Source organism: Peromyscus californicus, unplaced genomic scaffold (genome assembly GCF_007827085.1).
Source record: "Peromyscus californicus insignis strain IS unplaced genomic scaffold, ASM782708v3 Scaffold_15__1_contigs__length_86483966, whole genome shotgun sequence".
NCBI classification, from domain to species: domain Eukaryota; kingdom Metazoa; phylum Chordata; class Mammalia; order Rodentia; family Cricetidae; genus Peromyscus; species Peromyscus californicus.
The window spans coordinates 49,486,509-49,511,254 of record NW_026294447.1 but is presented as its reverse complement, the minus strand read 5'-3'; the positions used below and the strand labels follow the sequence as shown (position 1 = coordinate 49,511,254).

The 24,746-nt window shown below is 39.0% G+C and overlaps 1 protein-coding gene across 4 annotated transcripts in view; it reads left to right on the top strand.

Annotated features, from left to right (window-relative positions):
* The window catches only part of Rps6ka5 (ribosomal protein S6 kinase A5), a 166,235-nt gene that overhangs the window by 43,984 nt on the left and 97,505 nt on the right, over positions 1-24,746 (top strand). For 3 of the 4 annotated variants that reach the window (XM_052738775.1, XM_052738773.1, XM_052738776.1), the window contains exon 2: positions 4,903-4,974. The exons of the other annotated variant lie outside the window; for it this stretch is intronic. In XM_052738775.1, coding sequence (XP_052594735.1) covers positions 4,903-4,974 — 72 coding nt within the window. The remainder of the gene's footprint in view (positions 1-4,902; positions 4,975-24,746) is intronic. 4 annotated transcript variants of the gene reach the window in all.

Sequence of the window (24,746 nt, the reverse complement as noted above, 5' to 3'; positions counted from 1 at the left end):
TTGAGTAGCCTCAGCTGGACTGGAATTCATTTTGTGGACTAGGCTGGATTTGAACTCCCAGAGATCCTTCTGCCTCTGATTCAGTTAATTAGCAATAGAGACACGCTTGTAGGAGACCTTAGAAGATCCAAAATATTATTTTAATCCAGCATTACTAATATATTTAACTGTTTGCCTCATATGGGCACCAGGATAGATGACAGCTCTGAACAGCTGATAAGCTCAGACTGCTGTTTTGTTTTAATTTGTGAAGAGTTCTCATAAGGTGTTGTTTGTGGGGGAAGGAGTTAACTCTTTCAGGGTTTAGGCTCATGCTGTGGTTTGGTGTCATTTTTCTGTTAGAACCAGAAATGCCTGAACTCTGATCTTCTAGTCTGCTCTTTTAATCCTCAGCAGCCACAAAGGACCTATCTGCGCAGAACGACAGTAGCTCCTGGGAATCAGAATACCACTTTAGTAATAGCTGTGTGTACTTCCAGCATGTCAGTACAGAGCTATTATATAACCTCTGTAGGAAGTTTAGGCTTACAGCTCAAGTGAGCCTTCTCTTTCCCTACCAACTCCATCTAATCTAGCGTGTTTAGACTTGTGACTTAGAATGTTAGAAGGGAGAGCAGATTAGTTAGTGGACTCCAGTTGTCTTATTCAGACTCTCGTAATAAAAATACCATCAACTGAGTGGTGAAACCAACATACAAGTGGAGAAGGGTGGCTCACACCTGTACTCACAGCACCCGAGAGGCCCAAACAGAATTGCTGCAAATTTGAAGCTAGCCTGAGTTACACAGTTTCAGGCCAGCCTGAGCTACGAAGTGAGACTTTATCTAAAACCAAAAAATACTCTCAAACAAAACTCCGTAAATAGTCATGACTCCGTTCTGAAGGCTGAAGTGTCCAGGATCAGACATTGTCAGCTTCAGTCCCAACATTTCTGTCATGTCAGTGAGAGTAAGGAGTATTCTCACATGGCAGAAAGGAAAGCAAGAAGGGAAGCATGTTCTTTTCTGTCTCTTTTTAGAAATTACTTCTTACTTAACTTTTGACCATGTTATAGATGTACATAGTGTATTGTGAATATATTCATTCTGTTACAGTCTCTTGTCAGACAAACAAACAAAATGGTCAAAACACAGCTTTAAGACAACCACATCTACTTTGTTAACTGTTCTAGACACTGAAGGAGAAGAGCAGGAGACTAGTCTGTCTTCCCTAAGAAGTCAGACCATGCTGGAAATTGGAGTCCAAAACTCAAAGGGGAGGTGAGATGGGTCAAAAGGTAAAGGTGCTTTCTGCAGAGACTGACAGTCTGAGTTTGACCACTGGGATCCACAGAAGAGACCTGACACCAGAAGATGTGCTCTGATTGTCACATGTGCATCAGAACACCCACCTGTCAATAAATAACTAATAAATGTCTTTAAAAAAAAAAAGACCCTTGAAGGAGCTGATCTTTTGAATGTAGTAACTCTACCTGCTCCTACTAATGTGCTCCCTCATTCATGTATTGAAAAAAATGTGATTTTGAGTTTTCTTTCAGAATTTTGGATTCATGTGTGGGTTTCTAAGCCCTCTTACATGTGGGGAGAACTAGAAAGGAAGTCTAGTGGAGGCATAATTTGAATTGGAGAAGGAACAAAGGCTGCTGTCTCTCACAACCATAATAAAGTACCACCTCCTTTGTGGTGTGAAAAAAGACAATGGGCAGTTCTAACTGCCTCAGCAGTACTGGCTCTAGTACCGTTGTCCCAGGCCTGAAGCTCATCATCTGAGCAACAGGATTAGCACTTTAATAAGTCTATGACTGTCTCACAAATGTAGAAGACAGTTATATAGTTGGCAGTGTTTATTTCACCTTTGAGGTGAAATCAGATCTGTAAATATTTTAAGTCTTATTCTAATAATGTTAGTATTTTTATTTGGAGGTTTGAGCTCTTGTTCTTGAGGCTAACAATTTAATTAAAAAAACAGTTTATTTTTAGATCTTCGTGTTCAAAGGCTTTAATTGTACTGACAAAACAATAGCACAGAAGTAAGAACTATTTAGATTCACATGTTTATGCGTTTGCTTCAGAATCCGTATAATGCAATATTTACTCTTTGCTTTTCTTTAATCCTCTTCCCTGTCTTAGTCAGTGTTGTGAAAAAACACCATGACCAAGGCAACTCTTTAAAAAAAAAAACATTTAAATGGGGGCTTATTTACAGTTTAAAGGGTTAGTGCATTATCATCATGGCAGGAAGCAGGTAAGCATGGTGTGGTACCAGTGGCTGAGAGTTTTACATCCTGATCTGCAGGCAAAGAGAGAGAGAGAGAAAGAGAGAGAGAGAGAGAGAGAGAGAGAGAGAGAGAGAGAGAGAGAGACAGACAGACAGACAGACAGACAGACAGACAGACAGACATTAGGTCTGGTGTGGACTTTTAAAGCCTCAGATGCAAAGATTCTCGGCCAAACCCCAGGTGGAGCTCCAGGAGTCCAACTGGCAAGAGAGAAGAGGGATTATATGAACAAGAGATATCTAGACCATGATTGGAAAAAGCACAGGGACAAATAGCCAAACTAGCGGAAACACATGAACTGTGAACCAATAGCTGAGGAGCCCCCGTGGAACTGGACCAGGCCCTCTGGATAAGTGAGACAGTTGATGAGCCTGAACTGTTTAGGAGGCCCCCAGGCAGTGGGACTGGGACCAAGGGGTGCATGAGCTGGCTTTTTGGAACCTAGGGCCTATGCTGAGATACCTTGCTCAGCCTTGGTGCAGGGAGGAGGGGACTGGACCTCCCTCAACTGAATGTACCAGGCTAGGCTGAATTCCCAGGGGAGACCTTGCCTTGGAGGAGGTGGGAATGGGGGGTGGATTGGGGGGGAAGGCTGGGTGGGGGGAGGGAGGACAGGGGAATCTGTGGCTGATATGTAAAATTAAATTAATTATAAAATAAAAATATTTTTAAAAAAAGAAATATACAGTGAAAAAAAAAAAGCCTCAGAGCCCTCCCCTAGCTGCACACTTCCTCTAGCTAGGTCATGCCTCCTAATCCTTTCCAAATAGTTCATCAGCTAGGGTGCTAATTGTGCAAATATATGGCTCTATGGGGGCCATTTTTTTCCAAATCACCACATACCCCAAACAAAAACCTTGGTCATAGTGAGCTGGTTAGATCCACTGACCTTCTTAAGACTTACTGGTCCCTTAAATTTTTAAAATTAAAATAATTAAAAACTTAATTTAAAATGTGAATTTAATTAAACTTTGACAAAATACTAGAATTACTTACTGCCTCGTGTAGCATGAATTCTAATTGGTCTTAATAATAAAAACCCAGAACCAGATGTAGAGGTAAATGCTGAAAGATCAGAGAAGTAAAAGAGCTAAGCCAAGTCACCTCTTACCTCCACAACTCCTCAGCCTGGTAAGGGGCTGAACTCCTGACTCCTTCCGCCTTATATTCCTCTCTCTGCTCAGCCATATCACTTCCTGTCTCCACCTCCCTAGTGCTGGTTTTAAAGGCGTATGCCTCCCAAGTCCTGGGATCAAAGGTGTGTGCCATCACTGCCTGGCCACTATGGTTAATTAGTGGCTAGCTCTGCACTCCAGACAAGCTTTATTTGTTAGAGCACAAACAAAATATCACCACAGCCTCAAATTTGTAGCTCTAAAATTTCTTACTTGAGTCTAATTTTCTTAAAGTTATGGTCTCAAAGTTTTAATTTATTTGTAAACACTTGTACACACCAAGTACTATGTAAAATTTGACTCTTTCAGTCTTCATTACAACTTCATGGGGTAGATCTTATTCTACTTTCTGTTATTTTACAGACATTTTGAAAGATTTGTATGCTGAACACTCTTATACTTGCTGTCTAGATTGTGTATTTGTTATATTTGGTTTATGACATAGCTATTTATATTCAGCCATCAGTCCATCTTATCTTCCTAATGCTTTCAAAGTAGATTGTAGATGTCAGTATATTGTAGGGGTAAAGTTGTTGTTATTGCTAATTGTCCCTATCTTAGGTTATTGGGAACTGACACACAGAGAACTAATCTGTTCAAGAGTACCCAGCATTTAAGTGGTAGAACTTGTAGTTGGATTAAGCATTTCTTGACGACTTCTACAGAAAGCTAGTTCACATAATATTCATAGGCATTATTATTAAGAGCAATTTGTTAAATAAATTTTAATAATGCAATATCTTAGCCTTGAAGATTTATAGTACAGAATCTGTGAGGTCCTGTGGTAAAGAAGCCATTTAACTTTGCTAAAGCCAACCATTTTCAGATTTTTTCCACCAGAGTACTCTGTTCCCCACTTTTCTCCAAACAGCATGTAATCGGGTAGGACCAGAACTTAATGGAGAATACTGTGGAAAATGCTCACTTATAACATATTCTTCTTTTGCTTATTTAGGACGGAATATGTTTTGGAGAGTGTGTATATTTAAACACACCCCTAGAGTTTTAGAGCTGACAGGGATCTTAGTTGTCTAAACCAGTGCTCTCACTTCAGATGGGGGAACTGAGACAGTGTGTATGCATAACTAGTGCACACTAACTCATGTTACATTTTTAGTGGCACAAATGGAACTAGAACATAGCCCAGAATCTAGTATGGTAGTTAGGCATGTCATATTTGTTACATAAATGAAATCTTGTAAATCTGTTTTTCACTATAAATCTACCTGTGTATTATAACTTTTGTTTATTATTAGACTTTATGTTGATTTAACCTATGGTAAAAATATCTAGTCACTAAATTTTTAAGAAAAATTTTATTATACTTAAGATATAAAATATAACTATACAAGATTAAGAAATAAAACTTTGCTAATACCCCCAAAAGTCCCTAGAGTCCTCCTGTTGCCTACCCCTTTAATTTTTTCTTTCTTTTTTCTTTCTCTTTAGCCAACTTAACAGGACATGCAGAGAAGGTGGGAATTGAAAATTTTGAGCTGCTGAAGGTCCTAGGAACTGGAGGTAAATCTCAGGTTATCCCCGCCCCCTTTTAAGAACAAAGAGTGCTTACTATTCTGTGACATAGGGCTGATAATCTTCATGCAGAAGTCATTGACAGTTTTAAGAGCATGAGGAATCCAATAAGAAAACTAAAGAATCTCTTTTGCCTGGCTTAGTACCAGCACTTGAGATGCCAGGGGCAGCACTAACAAGAGTTCAAGGTTAGCCTGAGCTATAAAGCAAGACCTTATCTAACAAACAAGCCAACAACAAAAGCCTTTTTAAATCTAATGTTGGGAATGTAAATTAGTATGTCTTTACTTAGACACAGTATTGGTTTTCAGAAGTCACTAGTATGTAGAGAGCTTATTATACGCCAAGCACCTTATGAAGTGATTTATATTGATTGATTTATTTAGTTTTCTCTTAAGGTTGTTGTAATTCAGGGCATATCATTGTAGTAATGAACAAGTCAGGATCTGTCATTAACCCAACACTTAAGAGTCTGGCTAATTGAAGTATGGTTCTATTTATGTCCTATCATCTATGTAAGATTGAAATGATCTGTATTCATTAACATTTTAGAAAGCTTTTCCAAGTCATAAATTAAAAAAAACAGCCATAGAGGAGAATATACGCTGTATAATTATACAATAGAAACAATTATATTAATGAATGTCTACATGTATTAGCATGGAAAAAAATCTGGAATGTATCCCCAAATGGTAACATGATAGTCTCTGGGTGATCTTTTTTGTTTGTTTGTTTGTTTTGTTTTGTTTTGTTTTTTTCCTGTATTCTTTCCTGTATCTTTGAAAATTCTCTATCTCAGTTCCTGTTGTTCAGAAGTCAGGCTGGTCTTGCAGGCATAGCATCTGTGCAGTTCTACAGATCCCTATACTCAGAAAAGCCTGTGTACAGTATAATGCTCTGCTGTCACCCTTCTCAAGTTCATTCACATACAAAGCCACATACATTTGCACTGGGCCCTGCCAATCTTGTAGCTGATCTTGTCACTTTGTACACATCCTGGCCCTGGAATGCCCTGCTCTGCAGTTACAACAGCTGTGAGAACTGGTTATTCTCGTTCTCCTATCTCAAGTCCTATTGAAGAAATTCTGAACTCATTTCTGTCCTTAGCAGGCCATGGGCACTTCCATGGAAGGAGAAGCAAAGCCTCAGAGGAAGACCAGTTTTCTTTCTCTTTATAGCTTCACAGTTTAAGGAACTGTGAAGCTGCCTTTTTAGATTTTTCAGCTCTAGTAGGAAGTGGCAGCTGCCAACTTTCCAGCAGTAGAGAAATCTGGGTTTCCATAATTGTTCCCCTTACCCTAGCCTCACACATGTGGTGATATTGTATTCCCCAATATATCGTGCACCCTAATCAATTTATCTGGGGTCAGAGAACAGAACAGCCACTAGATATAGAGGCTAGAAAATGGTGGCACACACACCTTTAATCCTATCACTTGGGAGGCAGAGATCCATCCAGATCTCTGTGAGTTTAAAGCCACACTGGAAACAGCCAGGCATGGTGACTCCCGCCTTTAATCCCAAGAAGTGAGCCTTTAATCCCAGGAAGTGAGGGCAGAAAGCAGAAAGGTATGTAAGGCGTGAAGACCAGGAACTAGGTTGGTTAAGTTTTTAGGCTTTTAGCAGCAGTTCAGCTGAGATCCATTTTAATGAGAACTCAGAGGCTTCCAGTCTGAGGAAATAGGATCAGCTGAGGAATTGGTGAGGCGAGGAAGCTGTGGCTTGTTCTGTTTCTCTGATCTTCCAGCGTTGACCCAAGTACCTGGCTCCAGGTTTGTTTTTATTAAGACTATTTAAAATTCATGCTACACACACATGTTTACATTCACATGTACAAATTATCTTTAGGTCATTCAGTAGTGAGTGTTTGTGCTCTGGGGCATATCATACAAGGGTTTTATACTCACACTGAGTTATTATTTAGCATACAGTGTAGAGTCAACTTTGAGAAGAGCCAATGAACAAGCCTGCTGGTGTATTCCTACCAGCTAAGGCTGTGATGACAGAAAGAGTCTTAGTGTAATTGTCAACTCGAACATTTTCCAGTGCTTGCTCAGCTTTAGGTCATTCAGAGTATATTTTTAAGGAATAAAACTAGCCCGACCTTACCTAACCCACAAGAAAGAATGCTTTCAAAATATCAAAATAATGTTGGTTATCCCTACCTTGTTTTCCTGTTTCAAAGGTAGTATCTATCTACTCAAAGGGGAAAACAAGTCTAGACCTGTGGTTCCCTTAAAAATGATGTTTGCAATATATTGTCAAAAGCTTTTCAGGTCAAGTTCTCTTTCTTTTTGGTGACAGCTTAATTGAGATACAGTGCATGTACCATATAGTTTACCCATTTAAAGTACAAGGTCAATGCTTTGAGTGTATTTAGAGTTGTGCAGCCATAATCACAATCAATTTTAGACATTTTCATTTTAACCTCAAGAAGAAACCTTGAATTCTTTAGCTGTTACTTCCACACTTACCATCCTCTCTGTCCCTAAACAACCACTAACTGTGTTATTCTGGACATTTTTTGTAGTGGATTCATATATGTGGATTTGGGTGACTGGCTTCTTTCATGTTCTATGGGTTAAAATATGTTGTAGTGCCGGGCGGTGGTGGCGCACGCCTTTAATCCCAGCACTCGGGAGGCAGAGCCAGGCGGATCTCTGTGAGTTCGAGGCCAGCCTGGGCTACCAAGTGAGTTCCAGGAAAAGGCGCAAAGCTACACAGAGAAACCCTGTCTCAAAAAAACCAAAAAAAAAAAAAAAATATGTTGTAGCAGATATTAGCACTTCTTTCCCTTTATGGCCAAATAGTTCATTGTATGGCTCATGCATTCATCAGTTGATGACTGTGATGGTTAGCTTTACATGTCAACATAATAGCCATAATCTCCCAGTAGGAGAGACTCAACAATGCATTGTCTGCATTAGGTTGGCCAGTGGGCATGTCTTTGGGAGGACTGTCTTAAGTTAATCAGTGTGGAAAGACCAAGCCCATTCTCTAGCAGGGGTTCCTGGACTGTTGTAAAAGTGGAGAAATTGAAACAAGCAAGTAGAAGCATGCATTCATTGCTCTCCGCTTTTGACTGTAGATATGGTGGGACTAGCTGTTAGTCATTCCTGCCTTGACGTCCCCACAATGATGGACTGTAACTGTAAAGTGAAATAAACCCCCTTTTCCTTAAGTTGCTTTTTGTTAGGGTATTTTATCTTAGCAACAGAAGTGAGACTAGAACAGTGACCACTGGAGTTGGTACCACTTTTTATCTGTGAGGTGTAGACGTGAATGCTGTGAATAGTCACACACACAGTGTTTCATGTCAACCTGGGTTTTCATTTCTTGGGTATATTCCAAGGAACAAATTGCCAATTTAAATAGTGACTCCGTTTAACTTCTTAAGGAGCTGCTAGACTGTTTCCCCAAATGGCTACACCATTTACATTCCTGTGAATGGTCTGTGGTGATATACTGTGTACCCCAATAAAGCTTGCCTGGGGATCAGAGGACAAAGCCAGCCACTATATTAAACATAGAGGTCAGGCAGTGGTAGCACATGCCTTTAATCCTAGCATTTGGGAGGCAGAGATCCATCTGGATCTCTGTGAGTTCAGGGCCATACTGGGAACAGACCCAGGTGTGGTGGCACAGGCTTTTAATCCCAGCACTAGGAAGGAAGGAAGATGGAAAGGCACAGAAAGGTATATAAGGTGTGAGTAAATAGGAAGTCTCTCTCTTGAGGCTGAGGGTTTCTAAGAACGTGGCTGGCTTGTTCTGTTTTTCTGATCTTTCAGCTTTCGCCTTATATATATCTGGGATGTATCCCCAAATGGTAACATGATAGTCTCTGGATGATCTTGTTTTTTTTTTTTTTTCCCCTATATTCTTTCCTGTATCTTTGAAAATTCTCTATCTCAGTTCCTGTTGTTCAGAAAGTCAGGCTGGTCTTGCAGGCACGGCATCTGTGCAGTTCTACAGATCTCTATACTCAGAAAGCTCTGGGGTTTTCTTTTTTTATTAATAAGACAGTTTAGCAATTCATGTTACAATGGTATGTAAGGGTTCCAGTTTCTTCACATCCTTGTCAACATCTGCTATCTAATTTTTTATGATTATTCTGCTATATGTAAAATTACTTAGGTTAATTCTTAGGAACAAAATCCATTAATAGTTTTTGTTATCTGACCAAGTGATTAAATTGTACTAGTGCATTTATTTTCCATTTTAAGATGTTTTACAAAAAGTCATGTATAATTTTGAATATTTTATATAAAGTTAAATAATTCCCTTTTAAACTGTCTCCAGTTTTAAGCTGTCTTTGATATGACAGTGGTCTTGTCTGTTTACTACAGGTTGAGTTTAACAATTTGTGTCAGTAAGAAATCTGAGATAGGTCGGGTGGTGATGGCACACGCCTTTAATCCCAGCACTGGCAGGTGGATCTCTGTGAGTTTGAAGCCAGCTTGGTCTACAGAGTGAGTTCCAGGAAAGTCAGGGCTATTACACAGAGAAATCTTGTCTCAAAAAACCAAAGAGGGTTGGGGATTTAGCTCAGTGGTAGAACACTTGCCTAGCAAGCTCAAGGCCCTGGGTTCGATCCTCAGCTCCAAAAAAAACAAAAAACAAAAAACAAAACAAAACCAAAGAAAGAAAGAAATCTGAGACAGAAAAATACTATAAATATAAATCTCACCTTCGTCTGTGCTGTTTGGAGAGTTTGTAGCATCTTGGTGTTTTGAAGAGCTGCTCAGCTTAACCAGGGTTCTACCACCAGAGAAGCCAGGAACACTCCCAAATGGGGATGAAGGGAAGCTGCCACAGATTATTTTTTTCACGTGATACATAGCCTAATTTTTTTTTTCTCACAACTAAGGAGACCCTCACATGGGAAGCATATTTGAACTCTTAGTTGTCTTGTGGCCCTTGTCTGCTCGTGTGTAGTTTATGTTTACCTGCTCATTTGCTGACACCTGGAACCCAACTTGGTGTTCTTCTTGGCATCCCAGGATAAACCCAGTGTGGCCCTCTTTAAGTGGAAGGCACAGACCAATGCTGGGCAACATAAAATTACAGGAATTCAGTGCCCTTGGCACATTTTTTTTCCCCACTAGAATTTATTGTTATTTCAGGAAAACAGCCTTTGGATACATACCTCTCCCTCATCATTGTCTTTATTTTATTGGCAGAAAAACTAAGATATTTCATAAATGAAATCCACTCTATAATATATAATACAAAGATCTTAATTTTCTTACTGTCGTTCCAATTTCATCATCTTCATCACCATCATTTGCTTTTTTTGTGATGTAGCCCTTGCTGACCTGGAATTTGCCATGTAGACCAAGCTGGCCTCAAACTCATAGAAATCCATTTACCTCCTTACTGAGAACTGAGATTAAAGTTGTACACAACCACACCTAGCTCATTTCCCACATTTAAACATCAAAAGTTTATTTCTCTTTAATGGAAATAAAAAATACCCATATTAAAATACTGAAACTACATTCATCTAACACTGCTAGTTCTCTAACTTCTTTGCATTCATTAACTACTACTTCATAAGTACTTAAGGTTCATGAGTTTTATATAGCTTCATATATGTTTAAAAAATAATAACTAAAGTAGATTTCCATTTGGGAAACATATAAGTGAATGCTGTTTGGTTTTACACTAAATGTTATTATTTTGATGTCAAGCTGAATAAACTCATCACAAGAAAATGACATTATTCCATAAATGCTGTCTCAGTCCCTGTTCACCATTTGTATTCATATTTTTCTTGTTGCTCTGACCAGTTACCTGACAGACATTACTTGGGGGAGGAAGGTTTATTTTACTTAATAGTCTGATAGTGAGAAGGCATAGTAGTGTTCATGGGAGCAGAAGCATGAAGCAGCTTGCTCACATTTCTGTGGATCAGGAAGTAGGGAGGAGGGCTTTGCCAGATACTAGGTGAGACTATAATGCTCAGGATCCATCCCCCCAGGGAGTCACTTCTTTCAGCTAGGCCTCATCTTCTAAAGATCCCATAACCTTTGAAAACAGTGTCATCATCTGGGGACCAATTAAGGGTCATTGCACATTCAAACCATGGTACCTTCTAATCAGGCACCTTAAAATTAATTCCTAAGCCTTAGATGTCTAAGGGATTCAGGGATCAGCCTCCAAAGCACACTAAATAGCACGCTAACCAGCACATGGGACAGTTAGACCAGTGTCAGGAGAGTGTCTTTAGTAAACTTTGAAGCTTATTAGAATAATACAGTGAGAACCATGTTTTTCTTACCTAAGTTGCAAGATAATTAATTCTTTATAACTTTTAAACTTACAGCAAACTATCATTTAATGAATGAAACATTGTACTTGACACAGGACACACTGCATTATAACTTCCACAGACACAGAATTCTTAGATTTCAGATAAATTTAGTTGACCTCATAGTTCATTAGCACTACTTCAAACAGACCAGTTTGCAAGCAAACAGCATCTACAAATAATTCTTTCTGTATATAGTTCTTAGGGAAAATGTGCTTATTCTTTGAGTAGTCATATGGATATAATAAAGATGGGGTGTACATCACTGTTTGGTGAAATTTCATTCATTACCATTCTTCATGATTTTTCAACCTTTTTCAGTAGACAAAAACTTTCCAAAAAGTTGGAATTCTAAGTACAGCTTATCTCCTGGTATTAATAAAGGCTGGAACAAACCATCAGCAGTTAAAAATATGATCGAGGCCAGTAAGGTGGCTCGGATAAAGGTACTGGCTGCCAAGTCTGTCCATATGAATTCAATACCTGTAATGCACATGGTAGAAGGGGAGAACTGACTCCTGCAGGTTGTCTTCTGACCTTTATGTGTACAGCACATGCATGCACTAAAATGTCTGACAGTCATCTTTCCACACAAAATCTGTACAGAGTAGTGACAGTCAAAGTTTTTAAGAAAGGCAAGTTTTCAGGTTGTCTTACTTCGCTGAATTGTGGCAGTGTCAACTAATTTCTTCCATAAACCTTTCTTTGCCTCTGTTGCAGACCACCATTTGTAGCTCACCTTGGTCACATCAGGATTGATGAACGTGCAGGAGCGCCAAGTGGGCAGCTGGGCTGTCTCTCAAGAGTGTAGCTGGGCTCAATACGGAGCCCTTAGGCCACACAGCAGCCTGTCCACCTCTGAAATTTTCTCTGGTTAATTTGTCAAGAGTAATTTCTTGTACACAGTAGCTTCTCAGTAAATGCTGATTGAATGAGTGAGTTTATTTACTTCATATTACAGGACTTCTGTAATGATCCTTAAATATTTGAAAGCAGACTACCTTTTTTTTTTTTTAAACTTGCAACATTTGTTTTGTCTGTATTTTGGAGATTATGTTCTGGAAAAGAATTTAGGTATTTTTCCATATTAAAGTTTTAGAAATGTTAACTTTTATTATGCTCTTTTTTTATTATAAGCATAAGTTAGCAGCATAAGTGACCAAAAGAAACTGTTTACATAGTTTTACCTCTGCTTTCATGAACTCAGTTATTGTTCATTTTACCTTTTCAATAGAAGTACACCAGTTACTCCAAAAAGTAAGTTACAGGAAAGCCCTCATACCGAGATCATGTTTTATTCCAGGTATAGATAAAGCCACATGATACTTAAATCAGTGGCAATAGATGACTTCTGAACTTTCTTAAACATCCTATGAAAATGAAATATTAATTAGTTTTCATATTGCATTGTACAGCATGCATGTAACAAGAACTGTAAAACGAATTCCATTCCTGGATCTGGCAGTTTTATATGGCAGAATGTTCCAGTTAACAGAAGTGGAAATGAAAAGATACTTTATTTTCTCTTTTGAGTTAGATTGACAGCTGAGATGTCCTGAAAACCCCTTTCATTATTAAATTCCCAAAGTGCTAGATAAAATATATTTTAAAAACTAGGTCTGCTACTGACTGCATAGGTTCACTGACAAAAATAAGGAAAATCCTTAGATTCAAAAGAGTAAATGGGAGCAAGAATCTAGAGAACTAAATAAGCTCCCTGAAGACACAAGTTTTGCTGGGAAGTCTGCAGTAAAAGTGAGCTAGTTTTAAAATTTGCAGTTTGCTTGCTTGGTATGGGAGATGGCATGTAAGGCATGGGAGAGATACAGACAACGACTGTTCATTAAAAGAAGAAGAAAAAAAAATCCAGCCTGCAAAGGGATGAAGAAGAAACTTCTGGCTCAACATTGGAAGGTGGGGACACAAAAGAAATGCAAGTCTTCCAAGCTTGCTCAGCCATAAGCTGGGCATCATACAGGTTTGCAGTTTCAACACCATATACTATGTAATAACTAAAGTCAAACAGAAATTTAACTTGTGTTAATGGTTTCTAGAAAAAGCAAACATTAATCCTCTTAGTAGGAATAAACTCATCTGTCTGTATAGGGCAGTGTGTGTGTGTGTGTGTGGGGGGGGTTATGTGCACAGATATATATGTATATATGTGCCTGTGTGTGGAGGCCAGAAGTTGGCATCAGATGTCTTCCTCATTCTCTCACACCTTTTCTTTTTCCTCTTTCCGTCTGTCTGTCTCTCACTAAGCCTGGAACTTAGCAATTTGACTAGACTCTCACCAATGAGCCCCATTCCTGCCCCCCAGCACTGAGGTTACAGATGAGTGTTGCTGCATCCAGATTTTACATGTTGTTTGAGGATTTGAGGTTAGGCTTCCTGCTTGCAGACACTTTACAGATACAGCTATTTCCCAAGCCTTTACCTAGATATTAAAGGAAGTGTTAAAGTTATACAAGTTAAGACCGTACTATAAACATTGCAAACATCCAAGAGCAAGGCAGCAAGTCTGAAGAATGGAAGCAGCAAAGCAGCACAAACACAGATTCTTTATTTTAGATTTGAAATATGATGTAAATGCTTATGTTTACTTTAGTAACTTATTTCAGTCGGAAAATAATTGTGTATATTTATAGAGTAGAATGTAATGTTTTGACTTATTTATATGTTGTATGGAGATTTACTCATGATTACTGTCTAACATTTATCTTTCACTGACTTTTTATGTAGTAAGGATGTGAAAACAATCTGTTAGCAATATTGAAATATACAGTACATTATTATCTTTAACTATGGTTACCATGAAACACAATAGTATAATACTAAAGCTTATTGTTTTTAGGTGGTATACACTTTTAATTCCTGCACTTGGGAAGCAGAGTCAGGCAGATCTCTGAGTTGGAGGCAAGCCTGGTCTACATACGAATTCCAGGACAGCCAGGGCTATATAGATAGGACCCTGTCTCAAAAGACAAACAATCAAAAAATCAACAAGAACAAAACTTATTCTTCAGTTGACCTGAAACTATATCTTTTGATCAACATCTCAGAGATTTTTGATTTTACTATTAAGAATAAGATGTAGGGTTGGAAAAATGGATCAGCAGTTAGGAGCACTTGTTACTCTTGTGGAGGACCCAGGTTCAATTCCCAACATTCCTGTGGTGGCTTACCACCATCCATAACTACAGTTCTAGAGATGCCCTCTTCTGGTTTCCTTGGGCATAAGGCATACACATGGTACACATACGTAAGTACATGCAGGCAAAACACTCATAGACATAAAGAAATCTTTTATAAAAACACACAAAATATGCCTATAATCCTTACACTTAGAAGGTGAGGAGAGGAAGTTTATGATTTCAGGGTCAGCTTAGGCTATCTCAAAAAAGAGAAAATAGAAGAGAATGAGTGAATGAAAAGACATGCTAAGAAAAAACTATGCAGCTTTTCTTCTCTCTCTCTCTCTCTCTCTCTCTCTCTCTCCCCCTCTCTCTCCTTCTCTCTCCCTCTCTCCCTCTCTCCCTCACCTCCCTTCATTCCTTTCTTTCTTCTGAAAAAGGCCATGGGGCTGGAGAGATGGCCCAAGAGTGCTTGCTGTTTTTCAGTGGACCTAAGTTTGGTTCCTAGCACCCACATTGGGTAACTCCCAACTGTCTATACTTCCAGGTCCTGGGGATTCACACCTTCTTCTGGACTCTGTATACATATGTACACACAAATAAAAATTAAAAAGAAAAAAATTTAAAGGGCTACTTATGATATAGATTAGCACACTACTAAATAACCAGTACTACTATTATTAGTGTGAAAATACTTACTCAAGTGATAAAAACTATAGATTGTTCACTAGTAGGTGAGATAAAAAGAATTAGTGAATAGGAAGATAGATTAGATAGACTTGAGAAAAAATAGGCAGAATACATTGTTGTGGAATATTTCTTTAACTATGTAAAGATGTGTTACATTTGTATATGTTGCTTTTGTTTAACGATGTAAAGATATGTTACTTTGCCTGCCTAAGGCACCTGATTGGTCCAATAAAAAGCTGAACAGCCAATAGATAGGCAGAAGAGGGATAGGTGAGGCTGGTAGTCAGAGAATAAATAAGAGGAGGAATCTAGGCTGGAGGAGAAGGAAGAGAGAATGAGGGAGAAAAAGAGGAAGATGCCCAGCCAGGCAGTCACCAGCCAGCCAGACATGAAGGAAGCAAAAAAATAGGACATACAGAATGAAAGAAAGGTTAAAAAACATCCTGTGGCAAAACGTAGATGAAGAGAAACAGGTTAAATTAAGTTATAAGAGCTAATGGGACAAGCTAAGATAAGACTGAGCATTCATAACTAATAATAAGTCTCAGTGTCATGATTTGGGAGCTGGTTGGTGGTTCAAAGCCTGCTACAATACATAATAGGGGAAATTAACATATATAAAAAGTCAGATTAAAGCATGGGTTACCAAGAGGATGTAACAGTTGTCTAGCCAAGAGTTACAGAAGGAGATAACAGAATGAGGAGAAACCTTTTTAAAGAGATGACAGCTGAGTATTTTGAAGGTTGATAAAACATGAATTCTGAGAATTAGGAAACATAGAAAATCAGCAGACAAGTAAGAAAAAAGTTCTTATGGAAATAAATGAGAGAAGCTGGTTGAACATAAGGACACACATACCCCAAAGCAGCCAGGGAAATACTTTGTAACATAAAGGAATGGTTATTTTAACTCAATCATAATTGTTGTCTTCAACAGCAACCATGGCAAGAATAGAACAATACTCTTTGTAAATTGCACAGAGAAATGACTGTCCGTCTAGAGTTCTGTCCTTAGCAAAACTTTTTCAGGAGTGAGGACAAAATAGATTCATATATGTATGTGTGTGCATGCACATGAGCATGTGTGTATATGTGTGTTTCTACATGTGGAAGCCAGAGCATAACCTTGATGTAGTTCCTCAGCAGCAATCCACATTGTGTTTTGAGACAGGATCTCTCACTGGCCTGGGACTCACTAATGAAGCTAGGCTGGCCAGCTAGCAAGTCCCAGTGGTCCTCCTGTCTGCTTTCCTAGCACTGACATGATGAGTGAGTGTAACCATGCTTTGCTTTTTTATGTAAGTTCTGGGTATTGAACTTAGATCCTTATGATTGAGGCAGCAAATAATTGACACGCTGATCTATCTTCACAGCCCAGAATAGACATTTAAAACATACAAACATTGAGCATGTTTTCCACCAATAGTTCCTCACTAGAAAACTTTGTAAAGCTATTAGGAGGAGGAAAAATGATGCCAGGAGTGTTTCTGAGATGCAAAAAGAGCTGAGAGGTAACAGAATACACCCGCATTACTTATGTTAAGACCATAATTATGTCTCATTTGTGAAATTAAACTAAGACAACTGGAATGTTGGACAGAATCACATATGATTTCAGAGGTGTTGGGAACTCAGGTTCTGAGGTACATACCATAAAACGCACATGAATCTTCAGTGTATAAATTACCAAACTGCTGGGTGTGATGGTGCAAGCCTTTAATCCTAGCATTCTGGAGGCAGAGGCAGGCAGATCTCTGAGTGTGAGACCAGACTGGTGTACATGGCCAGTTCCAGGACAGCCAGGGCTACATAGAGAAACCTGTCTTAAACTTATATTAAAAACGAGACTAGCAAAATATACATAGTCCTATAACATTAAAGTGGTTAATAAGTAAAAGTCTTCCCAGTAAGAAAATGCTTGGTACAGTTTTAAGAAGAAGTTATTACCAAATCTTGAAGATAATGCTAAGTTTGTAAAACTTAGAAAACGGAAAAAGGTTATTTCCTCCAATTGATTTTCCGAGGACACTAATACCTTGATTCACAAAGCATGCCAGGGCAGTATAAGGAGGGGAGCAGAAGCCATCTCACGTCTATGAAAATTGTATATGGTATTTGCAAAGCCAAACCTTGGGCTTCCTTTAGCACACCTGGTCCCCTGCTTTTGCGTGTCTTGTTCCCAGGCTTTGAAGACAGCTCTCAAGGTGAGGAAGTGGTGTCACTGTCATGTTGTGCTTCTCCATCTGTCTCCGTTTCATGCTCCTCACTCTGCCTTAATGGGTCTATTGTTAGCCGCAGATGCTGCTTCTTTTTCTTTCGGTGACAGAGCAGCTCTTAAGAGAAGATGGGATAACTAAGGAATGTCATTGTAGACATTTCTGAATTCAAAATCCAAGTTTTGATGACTAAATGGAGTAGGTGGACACTTTTATTATGAATATAATAAAATCAAATTTTATTCAAAATTTCACCACTAATCTTTCAGTTTTATTACCTTCTTAAAAAGATAATTTTTTTCCAGCACCACTTAGAATAATAGAATATCATATGTCTCTGTGTGTCATGTAAGGTTTTCTTGGGAAGTAAAACTGAAAACTCTTTTCTGATAAATTAATTTTTATATATTTTGAACTAGAAAAATTCTGTTTATCAAATAGCTTAAATGTAGCATTGCTGGATGTTTGAACATGGCAGATCTGCTGTTTTGTTCTTTTACTGCAGGCTGAACTTTTACTGCATGCTGAACTACTGCATGGTAGGCAGTAGCTGCACCCCCGAGCTACACCATCAGCCCTCCTTTAACTTTCTGTTTTAAGACAAGATCTCACTAAGTCATACAGGCTGTCCTTGAATTCAGTCTCTAGCCTAAGTTGACCTTGAATGTGGGATCCTCCTGAGTATCTGTGTTATAGGCCTGCTCTATAAGAGCAGCCCAAGTTCTGTCCTGTTTCGTTTTTTAAAAAATCTTACATTTAAATTCATGTGATATTCATAAATTTGTATTCGGAGGATTGATTTGTTTCTTCTTGAGATTTCTTTAGTCTGTTACTAATCTGTTGACTACTTTTCATAATCTAGAAAGTTGAAATAAATAAATTCTTCAATCTTGTCTCCTCCTTCTAGTTTCTTGTGAAGTCTTAAACATAACCCTTAGCCTGGGGATGTGTACTAGAGTGGGAGAATGCTGATCATCACTTCTTTTTTTGTTTGTTTGGGTTTTTTTTTTTTTGAGACAAGGTTTCTCTGTGTAACTTTGGCACCTTTCCTGGAACTCACTCTGTAGCACAGGCTGGCCTTGAACTCACAGAGATCCGCCTGCCTCTGCCTCCCGAGTGCTGGGATTAAAGGTGTGCGCCACTATAGCCCGGCTGCTGATCACTTCTAATAGGTTATTTATTGATTAGAAAAATCTCATAGTGAAATTGTATCCTAAGTTGGAAAAACAAAATTTATTTAGGACTTTCAAGTGAGGAGAGATTACTACTTGTTTAATGTAATTGCTTACTTCATTAGCATTTTGGGGAGTAATTTTAACTAAAGTAATATTTCTAAGAAAACTCAATGGTGAACAATATTTTGTAAATGAAATGCTTGTAAGTTGAGATTTTTATTAGCAGTTATAAGACATTGATTTGAATGTTGCCTTAAGAATAACATGTCAAGGCTGGGCGGTAGTGGCGCACGCCTTTAATCCCAGCACTCGGGAGGCAGAGCCAGGCAGATCTCTGTGAGTTCGAGGCCAGCCTGGTCTACAGAGTGAGATCCAGGATAGGCAACAAAACTACACAGAGAAACCCTGTCTCGAAAAAAAAAAAAAAAAAAAAAAAGAATAACATGTCAAATGAAAAGAATGTATTCTTTATTTTCTTCTCCTAACTTCAACCATTGGGGTTCTGAAGTAAATAAATAAAATAAGTAAGCAAATAAATTTTTTTACTGAAGTAAATAAAATCTCAAACTGTGTATTGTATGTAGCTAGAGTTTTCCTGCCTGGCTCACAGTCAGGACAAATCTCTCTCACCCGCCAGTGCCACAGCCGCTCAGACCCAACCAAGTAAACACAGAGACTTATATTGCTTACAAACTGTATGGCCGTACCAAGCTTCTTGATAACTGTTCTTACATCTTAAATTAATCCATTTCTATAAATCTATACCTCCGGCATTTCACATGCTGTTTGTCATGGCGGCGGCTGGCAGTGTCTCTGACTCAGCCTTCCACTTCCCAGAATTCTTCTCCTCCTTATCCCCCCTATACTTCCTCCTGCCTGACTACTGGCCAATCAGTGTTTTATTTACTAACCGATCAGAGCCACACATTTGCCATACAGAACATCCCACAGCAATTGTAGACTAGCAGTTATAGTCTAAGATATACATACAATGAGTAATAAAATGCTCAGATTGCCTGATATATTGTAAGTGCCATATGTTCTAGCTATTGTGGAGGCTAGAGGGAAAAGTGCTCTTCCTTCTAAAAGGTCAGTGTAGCACACTACTAGCTCCCAGGTTCTCTTGCCTCAGGAAGTATCTCAAAAGTAATCCCCCCCTTTTTTTTTTACACAATATTGAATTGTGAACCCTAAAGGGAGTCCAGAAACAGGGACTTACAGCCACCACAGCACTTGGGGTCCAGTTGTCCCTTGCTAGTCCATTGTCTACAGTAAGAGACTTTCTAAAGTACAATTAGATCATGCCAATTTCCTTCCTGAAAAATTTCAGTCATTCCTGTTTGCTTTTTTGATTGATTGGTTGATTGGTTGGTTGGTTGGTTGGTTGGCTGATTTGTTCATTCATATGCATTAACCTTTTTGGGTGCTGGGCATAGAGTAGTGGTTTTCTTTTTAAAGACACATTACACTTAAAACTTACAGTATATTGAAAGTTGAAATGAGGCTAAATATCAAAGTCTAGACTTTACCCACAGTGGTGTCTAATGAGCAGTACCCTCTCTTCCTACCCTCCTCCCTGGGGCTCTCCTAAAAAGAATTCTTTTTTCTCATGTGGATGGTATCATCGAACCACCAACAGATCTTGCCAATTGTTCTGTGGAAGTAATGATGTATGCAATAGAGACTGCCTTTGGGTTGCTCATCCTAAATTCAGTGAACTGCCTGCATAATATAGTCTGTGATATGTCTTAACCAGATTCTGTAAACCAGAAATTACATGAAGCAACTTAAAGATAATTTTTTTTTTGAGACACGATCTCACTACATAACTCTGTCTTGGAACTAACTCACCGTTGTGGTGATATTGTGTTCCCCCAAATATTGTGCACCCTAATAAACTTACCTGGGGTCAGAGAACAGAACAGCCACTAGATGCAGAGGCTAGAAAATGGTGGCACACACGCCTTTAATCCTAGCATTCCAGAGGCCGAGATCTACCTGGATCTCTGTGAGTTCAAGGATACAGCCAAGCATGGTGACTCATGCCTTTAATCCCAGGGAGTGATGGCAGAAAGCAGAAAAGTATATAAGGTGTGAAGACCAGAAACTAGAAGCTTTTAGTTGGTTAAGCTTTTAGGCTTTTGAGCAGCACAGTTCAGCTGAGATCCATTCAAATGAGGACACAGAAGTTTCCAGTCTGAGGAAACAGGATCGGCTGAGGAATTGGCAAGGTGAGGTTAGCTGTGGCTTGTTCTGCTTCTCTGATCTTTCAGCATTCACCCCAATAACTGGCCTTAGGTTTGATTTTATTAATAAGTACCTTTAAGATTCCTGCTATACACTGTGTTCTGGCCTCGCACTCACGGAGTTCCATCTGCCTCTGTCTCCAGAGTGCTGGGATTGAAGGTGTGCACCATCATGCCCAGCAAGATACCTACCTGCTTTTTGATGACATGATAGAGGGAAAAACTTTAGTTGAGTCATGTAAAAGATTGTTTTAAATAGTTTGATAACTTAGTCATCATTTGTCATCTTAAACTCTTAAATGTTTGGGAAGTGTCCCTATGAAAAACATGTTTAAAAGTGTATGTTCGTTAAATTGTCACTCAAAAATTTATAATTTTGCATTTGTGTATACCCACTGTGCCTTATGCTTCAGTGTAAGCTTACAATGTGTATATAATTCATAGAGGTTAAATGTTTATGATACTTTGTGCCATATGAAAGGTATTGAGTGACTTTGCCTTTGTGGTATCAATAACAATTTTTATTTGTTATTGATGCCATATGAAGTTATGGAAATATAACTAGAAACAGCCCAGGGCCAGGTCTGGGTCCATGCGATTTATTCTGAGAGTGTTTTTCAGGAGAAGGAGAGTGAGGGAAGTGTGATGGGTGGGGATGAGCCTAAGCAAGCTTGTGTCTTAGAGTCTAGATTTGGTGTGAACTCCTGGGTAGTTCTGGATAGGAAAGAGGAAGCAGGCTTTTTTCCCCCATGTATTTGCTGGCCACAGGCTGCTTGGATGGCGGTGAAATAGAAAATGGAGGGCATGCAAATAGAAAATGGGGCGGCTCGTATCTAGAGTGGGTCATTAGAAATGAAGGCATCTGGGATGTAGTGTACCAGGCCTGGGGTGGGGGTCATGGTTCACATCTACATCCTTTGCAAATATCCATCAACTATAGCAGTTAAGATGCTTTGATTAATAAGAATATGTGAACATTATTTATGAATATGCTGTCCTTGATTTCTTGCTTCTCATTGGAAACTTTTTCTTTTAATAAGATCCTTTGGGAATCAAATACATGGATAATTTTTTTCTAACCTAAACTTGGAAAAACTTATCCATGAAATTGATTCCCAGAGGATCTTATTAAAACTCTGAGTAAAACATGTTGGTTTTTTTATTTTCAGTTGTACCAATACTCTGAATTTTCTAGTTATTTGGTACCAAGCACAAGAAATAACACCTTATTAGTGGCTTCACCAACTGAAGAAAATGTGTTACCTCCTGTAGTAACTGTTAGCTACCTATAGGTCCTCAGGGAGGGAGTGTGGGGCCTCATGAACACCTCCCTTCTCTATGGCAGAGTATTGATGGGTCCTGGTCAGATGGTCATATCTGCCATGAGTTCAAGAGTGTGAACACCATATGATAACAGAAAATCTGCATTCCACAGTACTCCTGTTCTTTTTTTTTCTTTCTCTTCCATGATGTCCCCTGAGTCCTAAGGGGGTAATAGCAATGCTTATTTATAGCTGAGCATTCAGCAGTCACTTTTTAGCACATCGACTAATTAATGGTCTGTGCAATATTTACTATGCACTGTAAAACAACAAAAACTTTTGACTGCTAAAAACAGCACAAATCATAGTCATAAACATAAATATTTAGAAGGCAATTTGAAGTTCATTTAGCAAAATAATAACAGGAGTTTCTACATTAGGGCCTATGACCTTCCCAGCTATGGGATTTTGACCAGGTTTATAGTACCAGATGTGTGGAACAGGCCTCAAATCCAGTCAGAAAGTGTTTGGCTATTTCTGTAGCAGACTTGCTGCTGTTCTTTCCTGGCAAATCAGTAATGTTAGCATGCAGGTCCACAGCTGAATAATGTTTCTGATGACCATCTCCCCACCCCCAGTAGCCAGCATAACACTTTCTGACACTAAAAGCGCTAGACAGTGGGAAAGAAGCTTCCAGCACAATTCTAGCTTGAGTTCTTTATGTCCTATGACTAAAGCATGTGGTGTCTTCAGCAGAGGGTCTTAGCATTTAGATCTAGTGGACACCCAACAGTAGTGGCAATACTCTCTGCTGTTTTGGGGCTTGAAGGTGCTTTAAATTTTTATTTTTATTTTTTTTAGTGTCACCTATTGCAAAAAGTAGGTATATTTTTGTGTTGTAGCTCTGTAGGCAGTCTTTCTTTGGGCTGCCACCTCCTGAATAATGACACGGAGACTTTTTATTAAGTATGAAAGCTTGACCTTAGTTTAGACTTTTTCCCAACTAGCTCTTAAAACTTAAATTAGCCTTAGTTTATTTATATTAATCTACGTTCTGCCACATGGCTGGTTACCTCTCCTTAGTACTATACATCCTATTTTCTCAGTGTCTGGATGGCAAATCCCCTGTCTCAGATTCTTCCCAGAGTTCCTACCTCTACCCAGAAGTCCTGCCATTCCTCTCCTGCCTAGCTATTGGCCATTCAGTCCATTATTAAACCAACCAGAAGTTGACTTAGGTAGATGAGGTAAAACAGACACATCTTCACAGTGTACAAAAAGATTATCCCACAACACAGCTCAATATTATTTTGGCATATGTGTATAAACACAAGATACACATACTTTTTTCACTAATACTTAACACAGTGTTTTTTGTCTGCCAGGTCCTCTTCTAGTTAACTTAATCCCCAGACTACATAAAAGAGGAGTTGTTTCTAACCCTAGTGAAAACTGAGACAGTATGTTAAATATTTACCAACGTCACAGTTAGTAAACTGCAAATCTAGGCTTCAAACCCATGTAGTCTGGCACCAGAATCTGTTCTTCACTCTGCATTCTTTCCTTCCCTTTTTCCTTTCTTCTCTGATTTATTTACATCCAGATACACATGCATGTATATGTATATGAAGAGGGAACATGTTTCATTAAGTGCTTTTAGTATGCTTGATCTTATTTTCATTTCTCAATGCTTGGAAGACCTTTTACATTGATATCATCGTCCACTACTGATACATAGCCCAGTGTCTATAAAAACACTGGTGGACAGACTTTACAAAGACCGATGTTTATCAAATGACTTCTATATCATGAGTGTTAAATAATGGGAATGGCATTTTTGGCAAAAAAAGATATTGAAAATACTGTATATATTAAAAAGTGACAGAGGCACTGGGAGGTGGTGCCTCCCAGCACTCGGGAGGCAGAGCCAGGCAGATCTCTGTGAGTTTGAGGCCAGCCTGGTCTACAGAATGAGATCCAGGACAGGCACCAAAACTACACAGAGAAACCTTGTCTGGAAAAAATAAAAAAGTGACAGAGGGACTGGGGAGATGGTTCAGCAATTAAGACCACTGGCTGCTCTTCTGGCCTCCATGGGCATCAGGCACACACATGATACACAGACATACCTGCAGAAACACCCATACATGTAAAATTGAAAATAATAAATATAATAAAAGTGTGACAGGAAGGGCTGGAAAGATGGTAAGTGGATAAAGGCAGTTGCTGTCAAGCCTGAGTTCGATCTTCAGGACCCACATGGTAGAAGGAGAGAACTGACTCCTGCAAATCACCTTCTGACCTCCACACACATTAAGATGTAAATAATAAATGTGCTGGGATTAAAAGTGTGCGCCACCACACCCGGCATTGCGCTTAGTTTCTTAAGGGTGAATGCAGTGTGACCGGCTGCGTCAAAACCTCCTGCTTGACTTTCCTGTCATGATGAACTGTGCCATGAGCTGTTAACCAGAGTAAACCTTTCTCTCTTAAGCTGTTGGTGTCAGGGTATTTTATCACAGCAGCAGAAGAGTGACCAAAACAACATGGAAGCAGATGGGCATGGACAGGTGGATTGACTTTTAGAGATGGGAGTTTGTGCCAGGTCATGTTATATGTGGAAAAGCATCTCTTTTTTCTATGTTGATTAGCTCTTGAGAAGGGTGTGTGGCCAGGCCTTGTGATTACTTCTTACATAGTTGTGGCAGAGTATAAGCAGAAGCTATA